The sequence below is a fragment of the Symphalangus syndactylus genome, chromosome 2, assembly GCF_028878055.3.
Source record: "Symphalangus syndactylus isolate Jambi chromosome 2, NHGRI_mSymSyn1-v2.1_pri, whole genome shotgun sequence".
NCBI lineage: Eukaryota > Metazoa > Chordata > Mammalia > Primates > Hylobatidae > Symphalangus > Symphalangus syndactylus.
In genome coordinates, this window is record NC_072424.2 from 49,289,375 (window position 1) to 49,305,032 (window position 15,658).

General features: G+C 40.1%; 1 protein-coding gene across 12 annotated transcripts in view; it reads left to right on the forward strand.

Moving 5' to 3' along the window:
- The window catches only part of SLC17A5 (solute carrier family 17 member 5), a 61,995-nt gene that overhangs the window by 2,202 nt on the left and 44,135 nt on the right, over positions 1–15,658 (forward strand). For 6 of the 12 annotated variants that reach the window (XR_010118450.1, XM_055256154.2, XM_055256136.2 and 3 more), the window contains exons 2-5: positions 7,139–7,335; positions 10,111–10,344; positions 13,538–13,625; positions 15,336–15,422. Coding sequence is in view for 11 of the 12 variants with exons in the window: in XM_055256154.2 (XP_055112129.1) it covers positions 7,139–7,335; positions 10,111–10,344; positions 13,538–13,625; positions 15,336–15,422 (606 nt within the window). In the remaining variant the exon portion in view is untranslated. Of the gene's footprint in view, positions 1–6,313; positions 6,468–7,138; positions 7,336–10,110; positions 10,345–13,537; positions 13,626–15,335; positions 15,423–15,658 lie in introns of all 12 variants that reach the window. The other 6 variants (XM_055256145.2, XM_063630005.1, XM_055256162.2 and 3 more) reach the window with 6 other exon arrangements.

Below are 15,658 nucleotides of genomic sequence, written 5' to 3' on the forward strand. Positions count from 1 at the left end.
GAGGTTAGGAGACCGAGACCATCCCAGCTAACAAGGTGAAACCCCGTCTCTACAAAAAATACAAAAAATTAGCCGGGTGTGGTGGCGGGCGCCTGTAGTCCCAGCTACTCGGGAGGCTGAGGCAGGAGAATGGCATGAACCCAGGAGGCGGAGCTTGCAGTGAGCCGAGATCACGCCACTGCACTCCAGCCTGGGGGACAAGAGCAAGACTTTGTCTCAAAAAATAATAATAAAATAATAATAATACTTACAAAATACTCAGTGTTCATATTTCCTCAATTATGTCCTGATTTTTTTTTTTTTTTTTGAGACGGAGTCTTGCTCTGTTGCCCAGGTTGGAGTGCAGTGGTGCCATCTCGGCTCACTGCAGCCTCCACCTCTCTGGTTCAGGTGATTCTCCTGTCTCAGCCTCCCGAGTAGCTGGGATTACAGGCCCACGCCACCACACCCAGCTAATTTTTGTATTTTTAGTAGAGACGGAGTTTCACCATGTTGGCAAGGCTGGTCTCTAACTTCTGACCTCAGGTGATCCACCCGCATTGGCCTCCCAAAGTGCTGGGATTACAGGCGTGAGCCACCGGGCCCGGCCTATGTCCTAATTTTTTATAGTGTGTTCAAAGCAGGATCTCAATAATGTCCATACCTTCCAAATGATTGAAATGTTTTTTGTCTCTTTTAATCTGTTTCCCCCGCCCCACTCCTTTTTTTTTCCTTGCAATTTTATATCCCTATGTTGTCCTTTAACATCTTCAGCCCTCCTGGTTTACTGTAAATTGGTAATTAGTAGATCTGAAGGTTCGATAGGATTATGAGTCTGTCTGTCTTAATTACTGTCATGAGTATTCCATAAGTAGAATGCAAAGTGTAGAAAGTAGAATTGTGTCAGCATGCTACTTCTCCCATACACTGCTCTAGACACTGGAGATACAAAGAAGTAAACACAACAGAACACAAGCTCCTGCCCTTATAGACTTTTATATTCTAGTGTGTATTTTCCTAAACTTTCAGCCCTCTCCATTTTGCTTTCTTCTTGGGTTACAAAGTCCAACACTTTATTTTCTTTTTTTTTCAGGGTCTCACTCTGTTGCCCAGGCTAGAATGCAGTGGCACAAACAGGTCTTACTGCAGCCTCAACCTCCCAGGCTCAAGTGACCCGCCTACCTAAGCCTCCTGAAGAACTGGGACTACAGGCATGTGCCACCACGCCTGGCTAATTTTTTTCTTTTTTTTTTTTCTTTCTTTTTTTTTTTTTTTTTTGAGACGGAGTCTCACTCTTTCGCCCAGGCTGGACTGCAGTGGCGCTATCTCGGCTCACTGCAAGCTCTGCCTCCCGGGTTCACGCCATCCTCCTGCCTCAGCCTCCGAGTAGCTGGGACTACAGGCGCCCGCCACCACGCCCAGCTAATTTTTTGTATTTTTAGTAGAGACGGGGTTTCACCATGTTAGCCAGGATGATCTCAATCTCCTAACCTCGTGATCCGCCCGCCTTGGCCTCCCAAAGTGCTGGGATTACAGGCGTGAGCCACCGCACCCAGCCTTTTTTTCTATTTTTTTTGTAGAGACAAGGTCTCACTTAGTTGCCCAGGCTGGTCTCAAACTCCTGGGCTCAAGGGATCCTCCTGCGTTAGCCTCCCAAAGTGCTAGGATTACAGGTGTGAGCCACAGCACCCAGCCCAACACTTTATTTTCTTGCCAATACTCTCAATTCCCTTGCCCCCTACTTTGTCATCACATCCATCTCAGTGCCAGCTATCTGCTTTCTTAGTGCCTACTCCTGAGCACAGGCATGCAGTGCTTATGAAGTTACACACTGGGGCAGATTGTTCCCACCAATTCTGTATGGGTATCTGCTCAGCATTCCTGTGTTTCACTGAGAACCTCATGCCCCCACTCTCTTCAACAATTTCTTACTTTTCCCGGATCCCAATTTCTCACAAATGAGAACTAACCTCAATTCCTAAGAAATAACCTCAATTCCTAATTTCCAGGAAAAAAAGCCATAATAATTCACAGTTACTCTGTGCCAAGCACTCTTCTAAGTATTTTTCATTACTAACTCAGTGAATCTTTATAATAACCCTAATTCAGGCAAAATACTTGGACTAGTGCCAAGCATATAGAAAGTGCTTAGTAATATTTGTTTTTTGAGACAGAGTCTTATTCTGTTGCCCAGGCTGAAGTGCAGTGGCACAATCACAGCTCACTGAAGCCTCAACCTCCCAGACTCAAGCCATCCTCCCACCTCAGCCTCCCAAGTAGCTGGGATTACAGGTGCACAACACCACAACCAGCTAATTTTGAAATTTTTTGTAGAGATGGGGTTTCACCATGTTGCCCAGGCTGGTCTTGAACTCCTGGGCTCAAGCAATCCTCCCCCATCTCAGCTTCCCAAAGTGCTGGGATTACAAATGTGAGCCACCATGCCCGGCTTGTAATAAATATTATCTATTATTGTCCAGGCATGGTGGCTCACGCCTGTAATCCCAACGCTTTGGGATGCCAAGGTGGGCAGATTGCCTGAGGTCAGGAGTTTGAGACCAGCCTGGCTAACATGGTGAAATCCCGTCTCTGCCAAAAATAGAAAAATTAGCTGGGCATGGTGGTGCATGCCTGTAGTCCCAGCTACTCGGGAGGCTGAGGCAGGAGAATTGCTTGAACCTGGGAGATGGAGGTTGCAGTGAGCTGAGATCATGCCACTGCACTCCAGCCTGGGAGACAGAGAAAGACTCCATCTCCAAAAAAAAAAAAAAATTACATATTATTTTATGTTATTAATACCCACTATCCCACTCAATAGTGTTAGTTCTTAGAGTTACTACAGTACATAATCTAGATACTGCAGATCATTTAGAATGTCCTGCTCTCCCTATGTTTATCTGTCTCGTTTCCATACCTCTGTACATGCTGCTGCCTTTGCTTGGATTGTTCCATCTGTCCCTACAGGTGACTTCCTGCTCCTTGAAGACTTCTCCAAGAGGCCTTCTCTGACTGTCTCCACTGTCCCCTCCATCAGATTAATGTGCCTCTTTTGTTCCTTTTTTTATATATGTACATAGTACTTTGTCTTATTGGCATAACTTTCTCCAGATAAAAAGGAGGAAGAAATCCTTTTACTAAGTGCCTGCTATAATGTCTTGCAGTATTTCATTTAATCCCCATGCAGCCCAGTGAGTAGATGGTGGTCTCTACATATTATAGCTAAGAAACCTGAGGAAGAAAACTATTAAGTAATTTCTACAAAAGCACACAGCCAGTGAAAAATCAGAAACAGAGAGATTCATTCCCAGGTCCCACTCTAAATTAGCCTGTGTACTTTCAGTTACACCCACACACATTCCTAAGTTTAAAACATATTTTAGAAGCTGATGTTTGTTTTGATGGGTGCCATGTTCCTTATGCAACCATCATTTTGCTTTGAACTTGATGCTCAATGGATGTTCTCTCTCCTGGTCATGCAAGCATGCTTTTGTTGGATCAATTTCAAAGAATATTCACATTCACAGACATGTTTTTCTTTACTGCTATGCCTTCTTGAAATAAAAATTTTCTGATTGAATATATTTGTAATCAGCAACCATTTTATTAGCTAGTAATTGTTTATTTTTAATATTTCTTAGAATCTCATAGTAATATACTTTGTGACACCTGAGTTGGCTTTTTATTTTTTTTTTTTTTTTGAGACGAAGTCTGGCTCTTGTCCCCCAGGCTGGAGTGCAATGGCGTGATCTCGGCTCACTGCAACCTCCACCTCCCAGGTTCAAGCGATTCTCCTGCCTCAACCTCCCAAGTAGCTGGGATTACAGGTGCCTGCCACCACGCCCAGCTAATTTTTGTATTTTTAGTAGAGATGGGGTTTCACCATGTTGGCCAGGCTGGTCTACAAACTCCTGACCTCAGGTGATCCACCCGCCTCGGCCTCCCAAAGTGCTGGGATTACAGGCGTGAGCCACCGTGCCTGGCCGCTTTTTATTTTCTAATTATTGACTATGCACCCAAAAGTTAAAGTTGCCTGATCTATAACTTGTAGGTCAGATTTCCAAGTAATACCACGAGTGATTTGAAATCATTTTACTTAACTTTCTTTCACTTCTCAACCTTCTAGCCCCTTGTAATTCACATGATAAGATATATCATAGTCCAAATAAAGCATCACTTAGAGAAAACTAATAACATACAGTAAAACAAGATAACTGTAAATAAGGATAGAATGAAGTAATAACATTACAAATTAGAGTAGCATAAAATACAGTTTTTTAGAGTAAGAGAATTACTAATAACTGCATCCCTCCCCTTCACTTACTCCCACATCTAACATTTGGGCAAGGCCTGTTAATTCTGCCTTTAAACATCTCAGATCTGCCCATTTTTCTTCACTGTTGCTTTCACTCTAGTTTAAGCCACCTTCATCTCTTAGCTGGAAAGCTACAGTAGTCCCTTAAGTGATCTCCCTGACTGTACATTGCTTACACCCTTCACACTTCTCCTTTGTATGGTCTCCATGCAGGGACCAGATGAGCTCTTTAAACCATCAACCAGATAAGCTCTTTAAACCATAAATCACATCTCATCACTCCTTTGCTGAAATAGGTAATGATCTTTTTAAATGCTGTATTGACAAAACAGACATAGTATGTAAATCTGGATTTTTCTTGCTCCAAATTGCTCAAAGTAACACATTTTAATGCACGAATTTAGTGAGATTTTTGAGTCCCCCATCCAGACTTCTAGGTAATATCACCTGACACAGAGCAATGATAAAGAAAACGTGTTCTGCTGGGCACAGTGGCTCATGTCTATAATCCCACTGCTTTGGGAGGCTGAGATGGGAGGATTGCTTGAGGCCAAAAGTTCAAGACCAGCCTGAGCAAAATAGTGAGGCCCTGACTCTGCAAGTAAAAATTTAAAAATTAGTCAGATATGCTGACATATGCCTTTAGTCCCAGCTACTCAAGAGGCTGAGGTGAGAGGATCACTTGAGCCCAGGGGTTCGAGGTTACAGAAAGTTATGATCACCCACTGTACTCCAGCTTGGGCAACAGAGCAAGACCCTGTCTCTAAAAAAAAAAAAAAAGAACAAAGAAAATGTGTTTTTTTTACAAAACATGCCTCACAATATCCAAACTGTCATTAACTGGGCAACTGCCCATTTGGTTGCGGCAGAAAGCAAATTCGCCTAGATTCTAGTAATAGAGATAATGTGAATAGAACTTTAGAAATTCAGTTCTTACAGATCTGGATCTAACTATGGTAGTGGTACCATAAATTTCATAGCTGTACGCCTGAAGAAAGGATTTAAGAATGCCAAATGAAAAGTTTCCTGTTAAAAGAAGTAAATCTTACACAGGGAAAAAAAATAATAGCAGTTGTTAAACATAGGAGGTCATACAGAAAAGTGAGTTGGATCATAATATATTAATATAAACCTAAGTATAGTTGTGCATATTCATTAATGTTTCAGTCTAAATCAGTTTGTCTAAGCCAGTATCAAGACTTTTGTATTCTGTAAAATATATTCTCTCCTTTGATGCTAGGTTAATGAAAACACCAGGATTCTTAAGTAGGGGAAAAACATACACACATTCATATGATGTTGATGTGTCATTACCAAATAAAAGCACACATTTTCATTTAATTTCAATTTTAATATGTCATTGCTTAATGAAATACATGTTTATATCTTTAAAGAGATATTTATCAGCCACTCAGAGTTTACTAAACTTAAAGATGTTCAGACTCTGGATTAGCTAATTTCTCTTTGTTACTAAGAGGTTGATTATCCTTAGTCAGCATCCTGAGTCCCATCCCTCTCCAATTCTGCAACTCAGTAAAAGAAGAAAAAAGAGAAACTATGCATAAGCCCACAGTTAGAGTAATAAATAGGTCAAACTCCTCCTCTCACATGATCCTTTTATTGGTTCCTCCAACCTACTCTGCATTCCTTTTTCTTTCTTTCTTTTTTTTCTTTTTTGAGACGGAGTCTGTCTCTGTCGCTCAGGCTGGAGTGCAGTGGCGCGATCTCGGCTCGCTGCAAGCTCCGCCTCCCGGGTTCACGCCATTCTCCTGCCTCAGCCTTCCGAGTAGCTGGGACTACAAGCGCCGGCGACCACGCCCGGCTAATTTTTTGTATTTTTAGTAGAGACGGGGTTTCACCGTGTTAGCCAGGATGGTCTCGATCTCCTGACCTCAGGTGATCCGTCCGCCTCGGCCTCCCAAAGTGCTGGGATTACAGGCGTGAGCCACTGTGCCCGGCATCCTTTTTTTTTAAACATCCTGGTACATTCACTGATTTCCCTTTTTACTGTGAGCCCTTTAGGCTTGATAACTACTGAGCAACTGTCACAGATGCTGCAACTGTCATAGGTTCTGCAAGTTTGCTTCTAGATTCTTAAATGCATTTAGTTTATGATGGCTTTCAGTATTAATCATGGCTTCTGATTCAAACCCAGCCTTTGAGGATACTCTTCGAGGTAAGAAATTTCATGCCCTACCCTTGGCAGTAAATTTTTTTTGCTATGCTACATTTAACAATGAGATAGCTACTAACTCATAATCAGTAATATATCATGTTATTGTAAGTACTCAAGTACTTATTGACCATGTTTCAGATAGTTTTTCAGAAATAGTAATGCCATTAAACCTCCTTACCTGCTTTTCTCATGCCATATATCTTTGCCAGCTGACAAGGAGTAGCGGTTCAGTTTGAATCTGGAATAGATCTTTTTCTCAGCAAAGGTGATAAAACTACTACCTCCATGTTTTAATGAACTTTCTTATAGTTCAGGCTCTCATGTGTGAAATTTTTACCAAAACTACGGATACGAGGAACAGCTAATCTTTGATAAATGTTTCTTAGATTTGCTTAATCTAAGAATATTCTTTAACATTTTTTCATAATTATTTTTGTACTTTTAAAAAGCAACCTTTTTCATTATTTAGACAATATCATATAATTAACTCTTTTAATTAAAGCAGCTGGGTGTGGTGGCCAATGCCTATAATCACAGCACTTTGGGAGGCTGAGGTGGGTGGATGGCTTGAGCCCAGGAGTTCAAGACCAGCCTGAGCAACATGGCAAAACCCTGTCTCTAAAAATAAAAATTTAAAAGTCAATAAAAATTTTCCCCAATCTTTATTTCAGCTCCAGTGTGCTGCTCTGCTCGTTACAACTTAGCAATTTTGGCGTTTTTTGGTTTCTTCATTGTGTATGCATTACGTGTGAATCTGAGTGTTGCATTAGTGGATATGGTAGATTCAAATACAACTTTAGAAGATAATAGAACTTCCAAGGCGTGTCCAGAGCATTCTGCTCCCATAAAAGTTCATCATAATCAAACGGTAGGTGCTATTTTTTAAGGAAACAATTTTAATTATTCTAAAATACTTGCAAGTAAAAATATTAAAAGATCTTTTTTCATCCTACAGAAACCATACTTCGTGTATACTCTGAATCACTTTCTTTTTGTGTTTTCCCAGGAACTGATTGGGCAATAACTTGTAACTATAGCTACTACTGCTATGCCATAATACACCTTCATCTGTTTGAAAAGTAGTTCGTCCATTCCCCCTATAAACATACCATGCTTAAAGAAAATTTGAAAAAACCTGTTTTATATAACAGAAAATTAAACTGTTTTAAATTTTCTAAATAGGTTTTATAGGAGTATTATTTATAACCCTATATCACTTACAGGGTTACAGCTGCAAGAGAGTTTAGGTAATCTCAGTTGCAAGATGAAAAACAAGAACTGGCCAGTTTCTTAGGACATTCTTTTCTGAATGTACACGTGCCTAACCTAAGCTACATAAGTCATTATGCCTGCCTTATGTTATAGTGGAATTGATAAATGTGTATTCATCATTTGTTTATAATTAAGTTATATATACTTCATTTTATGTTGCTTATCACACAATGAGATAGTACAGAAAGAAAAGCTAGTATTCTTTTTAGAAGTACATTTGCAGGCTGGGCACAGTGACTCATGCCTGTAATCCCAGCACTTTGGAAGGCTGAGGCAGGTGGATCACCTGAGGTGAGGAGTTCGAGACCAGCCTGGCCAACATGGTGAAACCCTGTCTCTACTAAAAATACAAAAATTAGCTGGGCATGGTAGCACACACCTATAATCCCAGCTACTCAGGAGGCTGAGGCAGGAGAATTGCTTGAACCTGGGAGGTGGAGTTTGCAGTGAGCCGAGATCACTCCATTCCACTCCAGCCTGGGCAACAAGAGCAAGACTCCGTCTCAAAAAAATAAATAAATAAAAAATAATAAATTTTCTGCTGGGCGCAGTGGCTCACGCCTGTAATCCCAGCACTTTGGGAGGCCGAGGCAGGCGGATCACGAGGTCAGGAGATCCAGACCATCCTGGCTAACACGGTGAAACCCCGTCTCTACTGAAAATACAAAAAATTAGACGGGCAAGGTGGTGGGCACCTATAGTCCCAGCTACTCGGGAGGCTGAGGCGGGGGAATGGTGTGAACCCTGGGGGGGCAGAGCCTGCAGTGAGCCGAGATCACGCCACTGCACTCCAGCCTGGGCAACAGCGAGATTCCGTCTAAAAAAAAAAAAAAAAAAATTAAAATAAATAAATAAATTTTCACCCATTTTCAGTACTCACGAAGGTACTAGTTCATACTTAGGTGAATCTCCTCTATCATTCACAAGCAGAGCATTCAAGCAGGAAAGAGGGTTTCTCTCTAAACAAAATAAATCTCTCCAAAAATCTTTTTTTTTTTTTTTTGAGACGGAGTCTCGCTCTGTCGCCCAGGCTGGAGTGCAGTGGCGCAATCTCGGCTCACTGCAAGCTCCTCCTCTCGGGTTCATGCCATTCTCCTGCCTCAGCCTCTCCGAGTAGCTGGGACTACAGGCGCCCGCCACCACGCCCGGCTAATTTTTTGTATTTTTAGTAGAGACGGGGTTTCACCGTGGTCTCGATCTCCTGACCTCGTGATCCGCCCGCCTCGGCCTCCCAAAGTGCTGAGATTACAAGCGTGAGCCACCGCGCCCGGCCATCCAAAAATCTTTATATTTGACTTTAATAATGTTGCTGAATAACATTTGGGTATACATCACTCACTTTCTCCACTCCAACCTGTGACCTTCAGGGACAATACTGCTGGATTGTACATGAAATCCTAGAATTCCACAGATAAACTGCAAATTGGTACCCTAAATGAGGAAAAGTAGGAGTTTGCTTTGTGTCTTTTTCTTTGCAAAGTGCTTTTGTTGACCCTGCTACTTATCTTCATCTGCCTTATATATCAGCAGTAGAAAGAAATCCCGGAATGGTTCTTGACATGTTGGCTTTGTTATACAGCTACTCTGCATTAAAGATGTCAGATACTCAGATCAGTCACTAAATCTTCATTAGTAACTTACTATGTACTGCTACTAATGAAAACACAGGTTCTATTCACATGCAGTTTGTGGCTTGATTTAAATTCTTGCTCTTTGGAATTGTTCCATATGCTTGTTTAAGTGCTTGGTCTGAAATGGGGAGATATTATTAATATCTATATTTATGCATGTTAATAGCCAGCATTAAGTGAACACTAACTGTACATCAAGACTTATTTTATGTGCCTATTTCATTTCCTCTTCCCAGATCACACATTCATTCGGTAAGTAGTAGATCTAGGATTAAAACCAAGCCTGGTTCCCAAAGCCTAGCTCAGCCACTACAGTTTTCTGTTTAATAGCTTTCTGGATTAAGCCTGTGACTCTTTTTTTGGGAGGGGGAGGCAGGGCCGGGGGGATGGCAGCCTCCCGAGCCATAGTAGGCTCAGAGATACCCAAGCCTTTTTTGTGATTCTTTTGTGAGCCTTCTTGGTCATAGTTATTATAAAGCTTCTGCAGCTCATCCTGCAGTCTAGTTTTATAAAATTGCAAGCCTTCTTGAAGTTTATGACTGTCAGTTCTTTTTCATTCACTTCTAAATACTATATGTCTGTATTGTTATGACTCACCCACCTACTAGAAAGTTTGCATGTTCTTCAGTCCAAAATAGTGGTTCAAAATCTCATTTATATGTACTTACATGCCAGTAAGAGAAAAGAGCTGCTCTGTGAAGGTCTTAAAGGATTGTTTTATTCTCTTCTGATTTTTGTAGGGTAAGAAGTACCAATGGGATGCAGAAACTCAAGGATGGATTCTTGGTTCCTTTTTTTATGGCTACATCATCACACAGATTCCTGGAGGATATATTGCCAGCAAAATAGGAGGAAAACTGCTGCTAGGATTTGGGATCCTTGGCACTGCTGTCCTCACGCTGTTCACTCCCATTGCTGCAGATTTAGGAGTTGGACCACTCATTGTACTCAGAGCACTAGAAGGACTAGGAGAGGTAATTTTCTTTTCTCTCTTGTTTTACTTCTTACCCTGTGTCTCCTTCTCTTCTTCTTAAAGATGTCATTCTTTGGTATGAATATGAACCAAAAAATAACATTGGATGATAACAGGGGTTTATTTTCTAGAGAAAGGACTAACTAGAAAATTACCTGAGTAGGTTTTGTTTGTGGTAAATGAGGTCTCTAGTAGGAGCACCCCGAAATTGGAACCTTTACTCAAAAACCAGAGAAAACATTTTTCCAAAAGAGACTTCATAGCTCATACTGTAGGAGAGAAGAAAATAATCCACTAATAAATGGTTAAGATCGGCCGGGCGTGGTGGCTCATGCCTGTAATCCCAGCATTTTGGGAGGCCGAGGTAGGTGGATCACCTGAGATCAGGAGTTTGAGACCAGCCTGGCCAACATGGTGAAACCCCGTCTCTACTAAAAATACAAAAATTAGCCGGGCATGGCAGTGCACACCTGTAATTGCAGCTACTCAGGAGGATGAAGTGGGAGAATTGCTTGAACCCAGGAGGCAGAGGTTGCAGTGAGCCAAGATCATGCCACTGCACTTCAGCCTGGACGACAGCAAGTCTCCGTCTCAAAAGAAAAAAAATGGTTAAGATTGACCGTCCTTACCTCTTGTACTCTTGCCACAGTTTAACTCTGGTCTATCATTGATGCCCAAGTCTGAAGCACATTTTACACAACAGACTGTTGAGTTGCGTTGAATTTCTTTTTTATCACTTATTCTTTTATTTTTTCTGGTCTTGTAACTTAGAGACAAATATTTTATGATTTTATATAACTATCTCAATTTAGTTCTATGATTCTGCTCTTTTTAGAAGTATTATTAATTTTTGCCTCTTTTATTTCCCTCCTCTTAATAGTTTTATCATTTTTTAAAATTTTGATTCTTGTCTTTCTTTTCCTTCCCACTTTTCTTTTGTATTTCATCATGTGTAACCCCATACTTAATAATTTTCACTTTTCCTTTATAACTTTGAACTTCTACCTCTGAAATCCAGGGAAAGGTGTATTTTGCGCTCTTGCATTTCTTTAATTCAAGCAAGATAATGGCCACTGGGCTTGGTGTAGAGCACGAAGATTATTTTAAGTAGCAGTGTATCATGCTGTTGGAGTGAACACTGGACCAGAGTTTGAATAATAGCTCTATTGTATCTAACAGTGAAACCTTAGGTAAGCTCTAATCCCTAGACCTCAGTCCCATCATTTTTTAAACTGGGACTAAAATACCTTCCCTGTTTTCAGTCACAGATTAGATATAAAATTCATATGTGATAAGGATTGCTAGAATACTTTGGAAATTGCCAGGTACTATTTAAAGATTTTTCATTCATCTGAATGTTTTTATTTTGTTCTTATCAATAGAGGTCAATTAAGTAAACCCTTCCTGATCACAAAATTAAAATTATTCCTCTATTACCAGGTTCCTATTCTTCTTGACAAAGTAAAATATACTTAAATCTAGCATATTTTCTCTGATCCTAGTATTGAATCTCCTTGCTGAATGTATTCCCATATTTTACTTCCAGTTTATGCCACTAATTTAACATTATGGCATATTGATCATATTACTACTGTTATCTCAGGTGACATTTTATTTATTCATTTATTTATTTTTTTCTAGTTTTTGAGACGGAGTCTCACTCTGTTGCCCAGGCTGGAGTGCAGTGGCATGATCTCAGCTCACTGCAACCTCCGCCTCCCGAGTTCAAGCAATTCTCCTTCCTCAGCCTCCCAAGTAGATGGGATTACAGGCATGCGCCACCATGCCTGGCTAATTTTTGTATTTTTAGTAGAGACGGGGTTTCACCATGTTGGCCAGGCTGGTCTCGAACTTCTGGCATCAAGTGATACACCCGCCTCCGCCTCCCAAAGTGCTGGGATTACAGGCATGAGCCACCGTGTCCAGCCGACAACTAAATAGAATTTAAGTTGTGTTTATACTCAGGTTCTCTCGTCCTTCTTCATCCCTTCAATATGTATCACAGGTGCATTTCCTCATTCATAAAGGACACTTAGATTACTATCTTGCATTCCTACCATCTGATTCACCATAAATATACCTACATTGTTCCTAGGTTTTATAATAAAGTTTTCTACAACATAATCTCTGTGGGCACTTCCAAACATCTTAAGTTTTCTTCTATAATGACTCATCCTGTGGATGCTCCATGATATAGATTCTTATTGATTTGCAATGTACCTAAATCATCTTTGCCTTCCATTGGTATTACTTTTTTTTAATTCCTTTTGTTTTTGTTTTTGAAAGAGTCAGCGGAAAGTACAAAGTATTAAAACATTTATTCTTCTCTCCACTAATAATAGCACTAGCTACCATTTATCTTTACAACAATTATGCAACCGCCTTGAAGTTCAGGGAGGTTAACTAATCTTTCTGAAGTGACACAGAGGGTGTCCAAGGAGAGCTGTTCTCTCTCACTGTCCTGTGGTATCTCCTCATTTACCCAGTCTCTATGAAACTCCCTGTTTGCACATCCTATTACCTCTCCGTGTCGGTAATTGGCATCTACTAGGCTTGTTATCACAGGAAAAAAAAGAAGAATGGCTGTAAACATGCTAATTGAATTCATCCTTTTTTAAATAGGACTGTTTTTCTGGTTGATTGTCAGCTTGAATTTTTTTTCAGTATCCCAAAGTATTAGCTCAGTATTTTTTAAAGTTATAAGTTAGTAATATTCCTTTTCATTCAGGTGATTAATAAAGTGAATGAGTAAAATTAACGTTGAGCATGATCCCTTTATGTCCTCACCCAGTACAATTATTTTAGATTTATCGTAACCCTTATCTTGTTGTCTTAAAACCAGTTCCAAAATCCATGAATCTTTGGGGAGTTTTACTTTTTTTTTTAAGAGTTGGTGTCTCACTATGTTACCCAGGCTGATCTCGAACTCCTGGGCTCAAGCAATCCTCCTGCCTTGGCCTCCCAAAGTGCTGGGATTATAGGCATGAGCCACCACACCCAGCCCTCAAATTCTGAAAGTACTTCATTATAAGGTATTTTCACTTAACACTGTAAAAATATGTCACTTCATGGAACCTGATTCTGGTTGGATTCTTATCCAGAAAATGCTTTTGTAGCAAAATACTTAACTTACTTTAAAGCATTAACAAAACTACCTTACATTTCATCAGAAATATCATGTTCCCTTCTCTCAGGGTGTTACATTTCCAGCCATGCATGCCATGTGGTCTTCTTGGGCTCCCCCTCTTGAAAGAAGCAAGCTTCTTAGCATTTCATATGCAGGTGAGATAACAATTATCAAATTTTGCTGTAATATGTTATGTATACATCAACTTTGGGGAAAAAGGGCCTGCATACCAGAATGATGCAATGTTGGATTGGATGCCCCTTTGGGGAGAACATTAAGTTTCGGTAGTATAACTTTATTACCAATTTTTCTCTTTGGCTCAACAACTTATAGTAATGTGGCTTAATTGACTAATGTCATTTTCCCCATCTGCCAGCATCTATTTCAAAGTATGTTGCCTTTTCAGCATATAGCAATAGAGATGCTATTTTCTTTTCTGTTTACTTTTTTGGGGTTTTTAAATTTTATTTTTGTTTGGAGATGCTATTTAAAAAAAAGAAAAAGGCCAGTAGCTAGAAAATTGAATGTTTTTGTCCTTAAATTGTGATTTCTGTTTTGATTAACTAATGAATGTATCATGATTCTCAACCCTTCTCTTCATGCATCTTTTTTCCTTTGCATCTTTATTTGCCATCATTTTGATCTACAGGTGAGATAACATGAGTTTTATATATGTGAATTATAATTTTACCAGATTGCATAAGAAATTCTAGCCTTTCTTTCATTGACTGAATTAAAATTTTTCCACCCGACTGCTTTCTAAATACAGTAGTTGAGAAATGGCCTCTCTATGGTACTTTTAAGCTAAAATCTGAAGGATAAGAACAAACCATTGGTGCAGGGAGAAGAGTATTTCAGCCAATCAGAGCAGCATGTACGAGGGCGCTCAGGCAAGAAATAACATAAGGGTTCAAAGAAGTGGAAAACTACTTTGGGTGGCTAGAACTCAGTGAGTAAGGAGGATGATGGCATAAGATGAGGTTAGAAAAAGAGATAAGAGCTGGGTTATATCAGGTCTTACAGGCTACAGGAAAGAATGTAGATTGTTTTTTAAGAGGCAGGATTCAATTACATTTTAAGAAGATTATTCTTGCAGCTATGTGGAGATTGACATGAGAAATCTGATGATAGGTTCAAGAACAAGTACTAAGGTTCCCCTTTACCTATTGAATAAATCCCAAACTCCTTGAACTAGGGGCAAGATTCTTTACAGTCTTCACTACTTTGTTGCAGCTAGCCTTATATCTCTGGCAGATAGTGCCTAGCATGCAGTAGGTATTCAGTAACTGTTCAACTGTCCAACCTATTTTTCCAGCTTTATCTTCTTTTCCTTTCCTTTACCCAAATGAAGTTCCCAAGCCTACTGTCTGCTTTCCTACTTCCATTCCTTTGCTTGTCCTATTACACTACCTCTATATCTTTTTTCTAATCTTGCTTCTATGGGACCAAATTTTAGCCTTTTTTTTTTTTTTTTTTTGAGACAGGGTCTCAGCCCAGGCTGGAGTGCAGTGGCACAATCGCCCCTCACTGCAGCCTCAACAGCTGAAGCGATCCTCCCACCTCAGCCTCCCAAGTAGCTAAGTAGCTGGTACTACAGGCATGCACCACCATCATGCCCAGATAATTTTTGTATTTTTAGTACAGGTAGGAGTTTGCCATATTGCCCAGGCTGGTCGCAAACTCCTAGGCTGGTCTCAAACTCCTAGGCTCAGGTGATCCACCCGCATCAGCCTCCCAAAGTGTAGGGATTACAGGCATGAGCCACTGTACCCAGCCTGTTACCCATCCTCTGTAAGCAGTAGACCTGTCCTATCCTTGTTTCTCTCTCTCCAAAGTTTATAAAATAGTCTTATGTGTTGTTCTAGGAGCACAGCTTGGGACAGTAATTTCTCTTCCTCTTTCCGGAATAATTTGCTACTATATGAATTGGACTTATGTCTTCTACTTTTTTGGTAAGTTTAAAATTTTAACTAAATTATAATGTAATAATAGTAGCCTAATAATGTGTTAAAAATATATCTTCCAAATCACTGAACCACAGTTCTAAAACACTTTCTGATAACCTGTTTTTCAAGTTGGTATGATTTACTTGACCTATTTGAGTTATGAGCTGATGTTAGTTTTGGAATATTTCTCAGTAGAAATGACTATTGATCCTGGACTTAAATAGTACATTTGCTATCAAAAA